At 40.5% G+C, this 14,453-nt stretch overlaps 1 protein-coding gene across 1 annotated transcript; it reads right to left on the minus strand.

Annotated features, from left to right (window-relative positions):
- Positions 1 to 259: 259 nt before the first annotated feature.
- Positions 260 to 712, minus strand: LOC106733346 (interferon alpha-13). The gene has a single exon (XM_014582395.1). It carries the CDS (start codon positions 710 to 712, stop codon positions 260 to 262), a length of 453 nt encoding a protein of 150 aa, XP_014437881.1.
- Positions 713 to 14,453: the final 13,741 nt, after the last annotated feature.

Here is a 14,453-nt window from a genome sequence, read left to right on the forward strand (position 1 = left end):
CTGAAAAACATTTTCTATGGAAAATACAGATCAGACTGTAGAATCAACAAATATCCCTCAAAAATTATATAGATAAATACAATTATAAACCACATAATTTATTTAAGACAGTAGAAGATTTGTTCTCTCCAAACACTTTTGATGTAAAATTTATGTTAAGAAGAATCCTATGATTTTGGCCTGAGATATTAACGTGTAAATCACGCGTCCCTTTGTGGGCTTCGCAAACGCTGATGCAGCTGGTCAGAGAGTCTGGAGCCTAACTTTCTTCACTTGCTGCCTCCTCTCTGAGTTCACGGTCAATGAGGAACAGGCGCTCTTCGATCTCCCTTCTGACAACCTCCCAGGCACAGGGGCGGTGTTTCTTTTCTTGCAGGTAGCTCATGATTCCTTGGAAATACTTCCGGACAGCAACCCCCAAGTCGGGACAGGTCAGATTTTGGACATTTGCCGACTCTAGTTCATGCAGCTGGTAGTGAAGGCAGACCAGTAGTTGAGGGAGGACGAGGCCACCCCAAGCAGCATGGCTGTCCTCTGTGCTGAAGAGGCTGAAGATCTGCTGCAGCATCTGATGATGGAAACAGGTGGCTTGTGTCTTGTGGATTTGGGTGATATTGTCTGGTTTCCAAGGAAATTGGAAATTGATTCTGTCATGGAGGCACGACTGAGAGGGAACCCTTTTCAACTGTCTCAACCACATCAATATGTCCATGTTGTCCAGGCGAGCACTGGACGGCATGTGCCAACCAAGTGAGCAGGCAGCAGAGCATCACTCCTGCCATTAGCAGGTAGAGGGGGACCATTGTGAATGTCTCCGAGAGAAATCCGGCCGCCAGGGGGCGCGCGGGCACTGGTGCCAAACGAGCTCAAAGTTCCCGAAGGTGCGCCAGCACAGCCACCAGAGGGCGCCCGAGAGGCCGGTACTGCCGCCCGGGAGCCGGCACAGCAGGAGGGCAGGGCTTGTGCCAGGGCGGGCTCCAGCGTTGGGTACTTAAATACTCCGCCTGTGCAGAGCGGCATTTTCCTCTGCGGGCTAGGCCTCGAGTCTGGCCGCTGCAGCGCTGGGGAATTGCCGTCCGGCGGCGCACGGAGCCTTTGGTTTTCGGAACTCGTCCCTGTGTCTGGCGCTTTACTGCTCAGAGACGCCTCAGCGAGCCGCATTTTCACCAAAGATGCCGCGTTTTCTGGGACTGGAGGGCTCGAGCTCGACCTGGCCATTTGCACGGACTCTCGCAGGGTGTGCGGTGTCGCTGTTGGGGGCGGCCGACCCTGGGGACTGACGGTGCGGTGCTGCGACCCTTGGCCGCTGTCACCGTGCACGGGACCCCTCCCCTAGGCGGTGCGAGCACAGAAATAAGCAGTTTAGGAGTGGTGAAGCCCAGGGCGGGGGTTTTATGCTAATAGGGGTTTTATGTAATTTACTTTCCCCTTTTTAATGGGGATGCCATTTCAATATTTTCAACATTCCTACTATGTTTTCGACCGAGGGAATGGCCATGTTTGGTCATTTTTTTCTGCCTCACCGACAATCTTAGATCATTTTATTTAAGTTCTGGTTTTGAACGTTTTTTGCCTCAGTGGAATTTACCATGATTTCTTTGTGCTGTGGCCTTCTTGACTTTAAGATTGTCAGGGATCTGGCTGACTGTGGTTGGAAAGGACCTGGAGACCTGAAAATCTGACTGGGAGCCTGTGGGGACAAGTCTGAGTGACCGGAAACTAAGGGAGGGCTTGGGGTTCGACCCTCCCCCAGGGTTGGGAGGGGCAAGGTGGGCGGGTGAGGGAGTTGGTGAAAGGTGGGAGCGGGGTTAGAGAGTTGGTGGCGTTGACAGAGGGGAAGCAAGGTGGTTTCTCACTTTCCTGCCTCTCTCAGGAAGTGCAGGCACCCTATGGCAAAAACCCATAATAAAAAATCAGAAAATTGTCGAGGACTTGCTAGTACACGGCCTTTCTTCAGTTCTCTTAAAATTTTGATTTCTTGATTATTATGGATGTGTTGGCATAATTTTATTTTCAAGTATGGCATTAAAATAGTATTTTTCTTGAATATATAGATTTGGTGCCGTCTTCAATTTTATGCTTGAGTCAAGTACTGACTGATGGTACCCTATTGCTCAAACAGGAGCTGCCTTTTGAATTAGGTGGTGATTTTCAATGGCTGGAAGTCATCGAACAGCCCCATTACCATCATCCTTCTTCCTATATGTTTATGTGCTAGTTTTTATATTTGCATGTAAATATAGTATACATTTATAATATATATAGGTATATGAAGGCACTTCAAAAAGTTCATGGAAAAATCAAAGGGATTTTGTTTTAATATGAAAACACGTTGAAATCCATGTTTATTTTTTTCATGATGATCATTTTCCTTAAAGTTTTTCGAAGACACTTCTCTCTCTCTGTATATATGTGTGTGTGTGTATGATATATATGTACATATGTATATGTACACATACACACACACTATACATACATACATATATGTGTATTTACATTTCGTTTCCAGGTCTGTCACTCCACTGGCCTTTCACCAGCCGTATTCCCAATGGACTTAGTGCCCTTAGGGGCAATAATGAACAAGGGCCAGCAGGTGGCATGGTGGTTAAGGTGCTGGATCCCACAGGGCCTACTGTGCCCTTGAAACTCCTGACCTGGCATCTTGAAAAACACATCAGACATGTGTTGGTGTATGCCCAAAATCCCAAGAGAAGAGACTGCAATGTGACCATCATCCCTGTGGGATGCTTCCTCACTTTCCCTCTTTGTTTCTCTGGGAAGCACACACAAGCTTCAGCAAAAAAAAAAAAAATTTTTTTTCTTTTTTTGGAGAGGTTTTTGCTATAGGGTGCTTGCGCTCTCCAGAAAGACAGAGAGAGACACAGAGACAGAAAGCGAAAAATCACCCCCCCAGGGGGGATGGCCATGCCGCAATCCCTTCTACTCCATTCTCCTCTCAGGATCTTGGGTATGCACGCACACGCGCCCGGCGTGAGTTTAATCCACCGGGTCCGGGACTCAAACCGCAGTCGACTACGTGGGAGTCCAGCAACATAGCTATTATGCTGACTGCTGGTCCCAGCAAAAAATTTGTTTAAAAAATCGTAAGATTAAATCAAACACAGTATGAAATCATGCAATCAAGGGACTGAAGGCAAGAAGTATGAGCGAGAGTCTCCTCATTTGCCCCATCACTCAGGGTTTGCAATTGCAGAAACAGATCCTGGTTTTATTTTAAATTTTGAGGAACACACATAGACTTAAATATGTGGGAGGAGATATTCAATGTAAATGAAACCAGAAGAGAGCAGAAGTAGTCATATTTATATCAGATAAAAGAATTTCAAATCAAAAACAGGAAAACAAGACAAAGGAGGTCCTTACATAGTGACGAATGGGTCAGCTCATCAAGAGGATGGAACTTGTGTGAATATATATGAACCTAGCATCAGAGCCCAGAAAGAACTGCACCCTTGTAATACGTTGCAGAACCTACCAGTGGTGTATGACTGAGTTTGTCCTAAAGATATCCCACTGTTGTGCAAAGCACATCACAGCTGCAGAGGACACCCCAATACTGACAGGTCAGCTGTTTGCCTTAAGTACTAGATTCTGCACAACATCCAAAAGAATGGCTGTAAAGAGTGCACTTATCTAAACAGCGATGTGGCAGGCCTGAGAAAATCCCTATAGGCATTGTCTTTGTGCTCCTCCTCTCCTCCACCAGACAGCGCTTTCCCACAATGCACACACACACACTCTTTTGCCAAAATGGAACCAAGTCCACCCCCACTTGTCAGTGTTCTGCTCAGTCGCCAGCAAGTGGAGTGTGAGTCAGGTAGCTGGGGAGAGGGACAAAGAGTGGGAGTGGCATGGCCAGTGATGACAGAGACACTCCCATCTCTTCCCATCAACTGCATCCCTTTTCACTTTATCTGGGGCCTTTCACTCAAACTCCAGCTTTTTCCTTACTCTCTGCCTCATTTTTTTTTTTTTTTTTCTGAAGAGGTTTTTGCTATAGGGTGTGTGTGCTTGCCAGAAAGACAGAGAGAGACAGAAAGCGAGAAATCACCCCCTGGGGAGATGAGCATGCCATAATCCCTTCTCCTCCATTCTCCTCTTGGGATCTTGGGCACGCATGCACATGTGCCCGACGTGAGTTTAAACCACCAGGTCCAGGACTCGAACTGTGATCGACTACATGGCAGTCCAGTGACATAACCATTACGCCAACTGCTGGTTCCTCATTTTTCTTTTTTAATTTTAATTTATTTTATACACTTAATCACTATACATCACTCAACTTGTACATTGAATATACTCAACATGCATACACTTCAAGCCAGTCCAGTTGAAGATACAAAGCACGTTTTTATCAACAAATAATTCATTTCTGTATCCCATAAATGTCTTGCCTCTCTATTTTCCTCCTTAATTTCTTTTCTTACACTCGCCCCTTCCTTCCTTCCCACATATCTCCATTATCCATAGCCATTTTCAATGCTTCTATGCCCTCTGTCTTTCTGTTTCCATCATAGAGTACAGAAAGTTGGTATATGTTAAGTGGAGACACACAATGTCTCTCTTTTGTAGCCTAGTTTGCTTCACTCAGCAGTAAATCTTCTATATTCATCCACTTTCTACCAAATGCTAGGGTCTTGTCTTTTATGGCTGAGTAATATTCCATAGAATATATGTGCCACACCTTTTCAATCCATTCATCTGTTTGTGGATATTTGGGTTGGTTCCAGTGTCTTAGCCATTGCGAATAATGCTGCAATAAACATAGATGTGCAAGCACTTTTACAACTTAGCATTTTCCTATCCTTTGGGTAAATACCCAGGAGTGAAATTGGTAGATCAAATAGTTACATGATTCTATTTGTAGGTCTTTGAGGAACCTCCATATTGCTCTCCACAGTGAATGGACCAATTTACATTCCCACCAGCAGTGTAGAAGAGTTCCGGTTTCACCACATCTCTGACAGCCTTTATTATTTTTATTTTTTTAATATTTGCCATTCTGACTAGGGTTACTTGGTATCTCATTGTGGTTTTGATCTGCATCTCTCTTAAGATGAGGAATGTTGAGCATTGTTTCATATGCTTTATTGTCTGTTCATAAGTCTTCCTTAGAGAGTTGTTTATCTCCTTTACCCATCTTTTAATTGGGTTAATCATTTTGGGGGGAGGGGTAAGCCACTTGAATTCCCCGTGTATTCTGGTTATCAGTCCTTTATCCGAAGCATACTTTACAAATATATTCTCCCATTCTGAGGGTTGTTGATTCACACTGATTACTGGGTCTTTTGCTATGCAGAAACTTCTTAATCTGCTGTAATTCCACTTGTCTATTTTGGGAATTATTGTCTGTGCTTTGGGGGGTCTTATTTAAGAAGTCTTTGCCTACCCCAATGTCTCCCAGAATTTCCTAAATGTTTTCCACCAGTAGTTTTATAGTTTGACATCTTTTATAGTTTGATTAGATCTTTAATTCACTTTGAGTTGATTTTTGTAAATGATGAGAGATAGAGATTCGGATTCATCTTTCGGCAGGTGGATACCCATGTGCTAAAGAGGTTTCCCATTCCCACTTGATTGACAGGTACCAATGTCAAAAATCAGTTGACTGTATGTTTTGGGGTTTATTTCTGGGGTCTCTATTCTGTCCCATTGGTTCACATGTCTACTTTTATGCTGTTTAAATTATCACAGTTGTGTAATGTATTTGGGGTCAGGGAGTGAGATGCCACCCACTAAACTCTTCTTGTGCAGTATTGCTTTGGCAATACAGGGTCTTTTTTATTCCAGACAAATTCTATAATTGTCTCTTCCAGATCTGTGAAGAATGTCTTCTGTAATTTGATAGAGAGCACATTAAATATGTAGATTAATTTGGGTAGAATTGCCATTTTGATTATATTAATTTTCCCAATCCAAGAACATGAAATGTCTTTCCACTTTTTTGTGTCATTTTCAATGTCTTTTTCAAGATTTTCATTATTTTCCTTGTAGAGGTCTTTGACTTCCTTGATTAGATTTATTCCTAGGTATCTTATACTTTTTGTGGCTCTGGTAAATGAAATTACTTTCTTCAGTTCTACTTCTGTCTGTTTGTTGTTTTATATAGAAAAGCTATAGATTTTTATAAGTTGATTTTTATCAGGCCACTTAACTGTATTCATTTATTACTTTGAGAAGTTTTTGCATGGATACCTTTGGATCTCCTATGTATATAATCCTATCATCTGAAAATAGAGAGATAATTTCAATTGTTCTTGTCTTAGTTGAATGCCTTTTATTTTATTCTCTTGTCTGATTGCATTGGCTAATACTTCTAGAACTATATTGAAAAGGAGTGGGGAAAGTGGGCAGCCTTGTCTTGTACCAGTGTTTCAACTTTTCCCCATTATGTTAGCTATAGGTTTTGCATAGATGGTTTTTATTATGCTGAAAAATTATCCTTCTATGCCAATTTTGCTGAGAATCTTAATCATGAAGAGATGTTGTATTTTGTCAAGTGCTTTTTCTGCATCAATTGAAATGATCATATGGTTTTAATCTTTCTTTCTGTTAATATGTTGTATTATGTTTATGGTTTTGTGTATGTTGAACCACCCTTGTATCCCTGGAATAAAGTCTACCTGGTCATGATGAATAATCTTTGTTTTTTTGTTGTTGGATATGATTTGCTAGTATCTTGTTGAGAATTTTTTCATTTATATTTATCAGAGATATTGATCTGTAGTTTTTCTTTCTTGTCATACTCTTATCTGTTTTGAGAATAAGGGTGATGAAGCCTTTATAAAATGAATTTGGGCTTCTTCCTTTTGGGTCTTTAGATATAATTTTAGTACAATGAGGTTTCCTCTTCTTTAAAAGGTTTGTAGAATTCAGAATTGAAGCCATTAGGACCTGGGCTTTTCTCTGTTGGTAGGTTACTTATTACTGATTCAATTGCATTTATTATTATGGGTCTGTTCAGGCTTTCTATGTCCTCTGAGTCGATCTTGGAGGATTATGTGTCCAGGAATTTGTCCATCTCATCCAGGTTTTCTTGTTTGTTGATGTCTAGTTGCTCTAATGATGTTTTGTATTTCTACTGTGTCTTGCAATATTGCCTGTTTCAGTATGAATTTGATTTATCTGGTTCCTTTCTCTCCTCCTCTTAATTGTCTAGCTGTTGGTGTGTCAATCTTGTTTATCTTTTCAAAGAGCCAGCTTTTGGTTTTATTTATTTTCAGTATAGTTCATTTATTTCCTATTTCATTTATTTGTGCTCAAATCTTTATTATTTCTTTTCTCCTGGCATTTTTTAGATTTTGTTGTTGTTGTTTTTCCAATTCTCTGAGACATGATGTTAGGTTGTTCATTTGCCACCTTTTCATCTTTTTCTTATGAGCACTAATTGCTATGAACTTCCCTCTTATGACTGCTTTTGCAGTGTCCCATAGATTATGGAAACTTGGGTACTCATTATCATTTGTTGCCACGAACCTTTTGATTTCAGTCTTAATGTCTTCAGTAATTGTGAAGTCATTCAGGAGTAGGTAGTTTAGTTTCCATGTATTTGTGTATTTTTGAGAGTTTTTCCCAAAATTGATATCAAGTTTAATTCTATCATAGTCAGAGAAGATGCTGGATATAGTTTCTAAGCCTTTGAATCTATAAAGGCTTGTTTCGTGTTTTTTCAAATGGCCAGTATTCAAAAAGGTACTGTGTGGGGGTGAGAAAAATGTGTATTTTGTGGTTTGGGGGTTGAATGTTCTATAGATGTCTATTAAGTCCATCTGACTTATGGTATCAATTAGGTCCTGTATCTTTTTGTTTATTTTTTGTCTCATTGACCAGTGTAGCAAAGATAATGGGGTATCGGGATAACCAATGATTATGATGTTGCAGTCTATCTCTCCTTTTAGATCTAGCAGTCTTTCCTTCACATATTTGGGTGCTCCTGGGTTGGGTGCATAGATATTTATAAATGTTATATCTTCTTAATGCATAGCCCATTTATCCTTCTTTGTCTCTTACTGTTTTCATCTTAAACTCTATTTTGTCTGAAATTAGTATCACAATCCCTGCCCTTTTTTGGTTTCCATTAGCATGGAATACCTTTTTCCAGCCTTTTACTTTTAGTCTATATATGTCTTTATCCAAGATGTGGGTTTCTTGTAGGCAACAGATAGGGGGTTTCTGTTTTGTAGTTGTTGTTGTTTTCTTTATCCATTTAGCCAGTCTGTGTCCCTTGATTTGAAAATTTAAATCATTATCATTCAATGTTATTATCAATATTTCCAGACTTTTCCCTACTGTTAGCCATTTTATTTTTTTGTTTGTTTTTTTTTTTAAATCTTGTTTCTATCTGTCTGTCTAGTTTTCTTGATATAGCACTCCCTTCAGAACTTTTTGAAGAGCTGGTCTGGAGTTGGTAAATTCTTTCAGGTTTTGTTTATCTGAGCACTTTTTTGTTGTTGTTGTTCACTTTTTTGTTGTTGTTGTTCATCTTTTTTTAATCTTTTCTTCCCAATTGAAACATAATCTTTCTGGGTATAGTAATCTTGGTTGACATTGTTTTTCATTTAACACTTTGATTATATTTTCCCATTATTTCTTTGCTTACACTGTGTCTGGTGAGAGGTTTAATGTTAGCCTGATGGAATAACCTTTGTAAGTAACTTGGCATTCTCTCTTGCCAATTTTAGTATTTTGTCTTTGTCTGTGGTTTTGGTTTATCAGGCTATGATGTGCTGTGGAAAAGATCGTGGGTTGATTCTGTTTGGAGTCCTTTGTATTTCTTGGATCTGGATATTTGAATGCTTCTTTAGGTTTGGAAAGTTTTCTTCTAGGATTTCATGGAATAAATGATCAATGTGCTTATTAGTTTCTTCATCTTCTGTGATACCAATTATTTGGATGCTTGGGCATTTCATGGTTTCTAGTACTTCTCATATATTATACTCTTTTTTTGTTTTGTTTAGCTATTTTCTCAGTGTTTTTGGTGATTTTTTTCTAGGTCAGAAGTTTTGTCTTCTTTTTATATCACCTAATTATATTTTTGAGGGACTGTGCCTACGATTCCCTTTGTACCACCTGGGGGTGATGTGGAATTGATGTTCTCCCTTGAGGGAGAGATATTTTCTTGGCTTCTCACATTTTTTGTGCCTCTGTGCTGGTTTTTTGGTCATCTGATGAATTTCAATTTATTGTAGTTAATTTTGAGGTACTAGGTCATCAGAAATATAATTAAATGATATAAAAAGAAATATGAATATTTAAGCAACCAGGGACCAGCAGTTAGCATAATGGCTCTCTCGCTGGACTCCCATGTAGTTGACCGTGGTTCACGTCCCAGACCCGGTGGCTTAAAACTCACGCCGGGCGCGTGTGCGTGCGTGTCCATGATCCCGAGAGGAAAATGGAGGAGAAGGGATTGTGGCATGGCCATCCCCCCTGGGGGGGTGACTTCTCGCTTTCTGTCTCTCTCTCTCTCTCTGTCTGGTGAGCGCATGCGCCCGATAGCAAAAACCTCTCAAAAAAAAAAAAATTAAGCAACCAGACCACAAGCAAAAATGCTTCAGTTTCCCCCCCATGGGATTAATCTTTGAATTCAGATGTTGGGTAAGGTATTCTTTGGATAAAATACATACAAACAGAAAACATGACTGCTTTTTTACCCCTCTAAAACCAATGTTAATACAGAGAAAAAATAAATTCATTTTATTTATAAAACTTTTAAAACTAACAAATGTGGCTCAGTGGGGTCATACTATGTCTCAGCATGCTTATCATTTACTATAACCAAAGTACCCAGGCCCCATCTGAATACCCTCCCTCCATGCATCTTTACCTCAGGCATTCATCAGAATCACTTGCAGAGTTTATTAAAACACAGGTTATAGGGCCAGCCCATATTTTTTCTCATCCTGTAAGTCTGGGGTGGGTCCTGAGCAAGGCATCAATGCATATTCCTAGATACTGCTGGTGCTGCTTACTCCTGTGACGATGTACACAGTAGGTGTGTAATCACTATGTACACAGTAGGTGTGCAATCAACTCACATAGACTTTAAAAAAGGAAGACACTGTCAGGAGGAGGGGCCTTTAAGACCATCACCCTAGTTCCTGCAGTTGCAGAATCAGACAGTAGGAGGGGCCACCTTTCTGATGTGGATACTGCCCTACCTTCCATTCCTCCAGGAGTAAAGTGAAAACGGTGCCACCAGCTCCTCACCAAACCCCCCAGCCAGCCTCTGGTGTGGGAGGAGGGGCTATCTCAGTCTTCATGACCACCACCCCAGTTCCTGCAGTTGCAGAGTTAGAAAGGAGCAAAGGGAAAGCAATGCCATCTGATACCAGCTCATCACCAACCTTCTTCCCAGCCTAAGGTATAGCAGGAGGGTCTGCTTTGGTCTTCAAGACCACCACCCCAATTCCAGAAATTGCAGAGTTAGAAGTAAAAGGGACCATTCTGGTGCTTTTTTGGTTTGGTTTGGTTTTTATCTCTGCCTTTTCACGTGACCACAGATTGGAAGGTAAATTTTCTTATTAAAAAAGCTGTGTATAGACTAAATAAAAGCAGAAAAACTCAAGTGCCCTCTCCCCATGCAGTAATTACCTTTTAAGGAAAATAATCCAAACTTTTCTTTTTTTCCTGTAAATATTTCTGGTGCTCCAGTCATATGGCTGAGTGATATCAAAAGTGCTATTATAATAACAGCTGATGGGAAAAAGGATGCTGTGCACACAAAGAAATCAAGACCCTGAAAGACAAAGTATTCCAAATTAAATGATGGCGACATGGTCCAATAACATTCTTTCGGGAAGTATAACTGCTTTGATTAAAGAGATTTGGGGGACATCCTAGAAACAACCCATCATCCTTTCCTAATGCTCTAGCATTTCATGGACTCTGTTGTACTTCTCAGTCATGGAAGTTCTGAAACCCAGAGAGATTCCACAACGCAGAGGCATGCAGGTGGAGTTGACTGTGATACATAGCAGGGTAAGGGCAGAGAGAATAGCACTTTCACTCAGTGCAAGTCTAGCACTTCATAATTCACTTTTTTCTTTTTTCTTTCTTTTTTTTTAGTTGTCATCTCTGGAGCTCTAAATTATGTGTCTTCAAATGGTAAAGCTTTGGGTTGCATACAATTCATAGGTTTTAAGCAGAATGTAAAGAAAAGTTTATATCCCAATGTGAACTTCTTGTGAGAACCATACTCGATTTTAAAACTTCAGGATACATGTTTTTCATCTGGACCAATCATCATGTTCAGAATTAGAGGATTTATTGTACAGAGTGGAAGACAAGCAATTACAATTACAAGTTTGTAGTGATGGGAGATCAGAGGCCTTGTACATACATGAGCACTTAGAACTAATTCCCACTCTCCTACTGACCTGTCTGGAGTTAAGACTCAGGAGGCATCATCACAAGAGAAAAGGAAAGTTTATTGAGAGAAATAGTTTCCGGGGACCTGAAGCCAGAGGTGCCTCAGCTCACCTGCCAGGAGGAAGAAGGCTTCTTTTATTGGGTAATCAAGCTATTTTGGGAAACCATATTCATGACTGATATACAGGGGAGTTAGGCACAGTGGGATAAGCATACATGAAACATTTGGTGGGTCTTTTCCATCCATCACTGGTAAGTTAGACTTCCCAGTACTCAGTTTGGGTCTTTATCTGCTACTTTTGGGGTCAGCATGACCTTGCAGTGCAGCTCCTGGAGTGCAGGCTGTATCCAAGACCAATTACGCTTAGTCCAGTCTTGGTTCCTCATCAGGACTGGAGTGATACCAGCTGGTGCTCAGAACAGCTTTACTAAATGGGGCCTTCCACCTACTCCCTCCACCCCACACCACACATACTAAATAAATATACATGCTTCTTAGGTAGACATGACCATCTACATCAATATGTGATCCAAGGTGATTATTGCAAGAATAGTATGATATCTCACAGAGGCTATGTAAAGGTTAAACTGTCAAGCCTGAGAAGAGGTTAAGAACTATGTAAATGTCAGTAGTTTCAGAGCATTCTCATTAATGTGATTTAGTTTATAAAATCACAGGGTTGTGGCTTCTTGAGTCAAATTCTATTTTTTATTTCAAAGTTTATTTATGTTTTCTATGAGCAAGAGAAAGAGAGAGAGAGGGAAACAGAGAGACAGCACCTCCAACAAGGTCTTAACACCACAATCCACCTCCAGCCTCAGTCAGCCCCAGATCATGGTGATACATGAGCTGGTGTAGTCAGGGAGGTCTCTGAACATGAGCCCAGAACCTTCTCCAGTGGATCAGCCTTGCAGAGTGTTGTATTTTACTGCTGGCCAGCTTTCAACTTTCATTCCAGTCATCCTTTCCTTAGCCAAATTCTTCATGTTTTTGTTTTTTTAAGAGAGCTTTTTGCTATAGGGCAAAAGAACACATGCTCACCAAAGAAACAGAAAGCAAGAAATCACCCCCCCTCCCCGCCCCAGGGGACATGGCCATGCTGCAGTCCCTTCTCGTTCATTCTCCTGAGATTTGGGGCAAGCACACACATGTGCCCAGTGTGAGTTTCAGGTCAACAGGTCCAAGACTCGAACTCCAGTTAACTATGTGGGATTCCAGAGCTTTAACCACTATACCACTTGCTGGCCCCAGCAGAGCCAAATTCTTGGATCATACTGGTTCTATCAGTCGTAGGCAGAAGTAACATGGCTTCCAGCCCCTGTCATGGTTGGAGAGCTGTTCTTAGAGATATGAAAATAATGTGGCCTACTATAGCAGAGTTATATTTGAGCTGCAGATGGATTGGAGTCTATTATTTTCTTCTCTACTTCAAAAAGAGTAGGAAGAACCTTAGGCCAAGAGTGTTTCATTAGTAATATTTCTTTTCAATAAGCCCAGCTCACGGCTCAGCAGGTGGATGGTGCTAAACTGGTAAGCAGTCCTATCTAGGCCCTGTCTCCTCACTGAATAGCTAAATGCTATTCAACTCCTCAGAATTCTTCAGTACCTGGGTTCTTATATGTACCCATGCAGGTGACAGGAGGTTTGCTATAGGAGGTAGGAGGGTAATTGGGGAAATGTGTGGGAGATCTTTTTCTTAAGCATGCATTCACACGAGCCCTCTGGAAAAACGAAACCAAAAACAAAACAAGAAAAAATAGAATAGAGAATAATTTTAACATATTAAGATGAATATTTTATATAATTAGTACAATATAAATGTGAACATGATATCATACAAGCAAAAACACCAAAATACAACAAATGTAGTAGAACAGATAAATATACACCTAAACTCATAATGTCATCCGGATGCTTTAATAGATAAATGCTTAACATTTGCAAATGTTGTGACAAATTTGGCTAAATTCATTTCAGAATGAAGGCAGGAAAAAGCTAGTCTTTTGAAATGACTGAACATGTGGGAATATGATGAAGCGTGTCCATCCACAACAATCACATCATTAAGGGCATAGGTCTATTCTTTAGCTATCAATTTTACTTATGAGTTTGATGATAAAGAGGACGATCTCATGATATCTTGCACTGAGAACTTTCCAGGCACAGTAGCTCTATTCTTTCTTTTCCAGATAGAGATTGATTCTTAGGAAGTACCTCTTCATGGCCAGTATGCAAGCATCACCACGCAAGGGAGTCCTTCCTGCCTCAACTCCTGCACCAAGCAAGTGTCTAGGACTTTCCAATGTTGATAAAGCAAAGTGAAGAATTTCTCCAGACCAGTCTCATTCCAACCAACCTCTTGTGCTAGACAGGTTGAAATCTGCTGGTGCATCTTATGTAGGCTAGTGGTGATCAAGTCCTTCTGGACCTTGCTGCCATTAGTCAGAAACAATATGAAAATAAACTGGAAACAGAATAAGTGTACCAGCAGTAGGGGACTGATTAAATGAATGACACAATCAGTGGGTAACAATATGACTATTTAAAAATACTAAAAGTTCTATAATTTGGTAAGATCCTGAAGTGGAAAGAGAAAGATGTAGAACAGGGTATATAGGTAAACTATCTTTTAGTAAATATGGGAAGAGTATAATAAAAGAATGCAACTCTATTCTTAGTTTTCATATCCATAAGTAATTTCTAGAAGGATTTAAAGCACAGTAATTGGGTCAGTCGGTGGCATGGCAGTAAAGGTGGCTGGATCCCACATGGTAGATAGAGCAGTTAAAGTCTTGGAACTGTAGACTTCAAAAATGTTCTTGACATATGTGGGTGAGGGCCCAAAATCCTGAGAGGAGAATGGAGGAGAACGGATTGCTGTGTGGCTGTCCTCTCTTGGGAGTGTTTTCTCATTTTTCTCTCTCTGTCTCTCTGGCAAGTGCATATATCATACTGGAAATTAAAAAAAATTTTAAAAAATTTACTAGTAATTAAAGAACTGCGAGTTAATAAAATACCAGTAAAGGAGAAATCAGTAGCAGGTAAATGCAGGAACATTGCT

Source organism: Tupaia chinensis, unplaced genomic scaffold, assembly GCF_000334495.1.
Source record: "Tupaia chinensis unplaced genomic scaffold, TupChi_1.0 Scaffold143585_1, whole genome shotgun sequence".
NCBI lineage: Eukaryota > Metazoa > Chordata > Mammalia > Scandentia > Tupaiidae > Tupaia > Tupaia belangeri.

Bases quoted from the DNA above. Each gene is read 5' to 3' on its own strand.
- LOC106733346 (XM_014582395.1), bottom strand. From the start codon at position 712: ATGGACATATTGATGTGGTTGAGACAGTTGAAAAGGGTTCCCTCTCAG.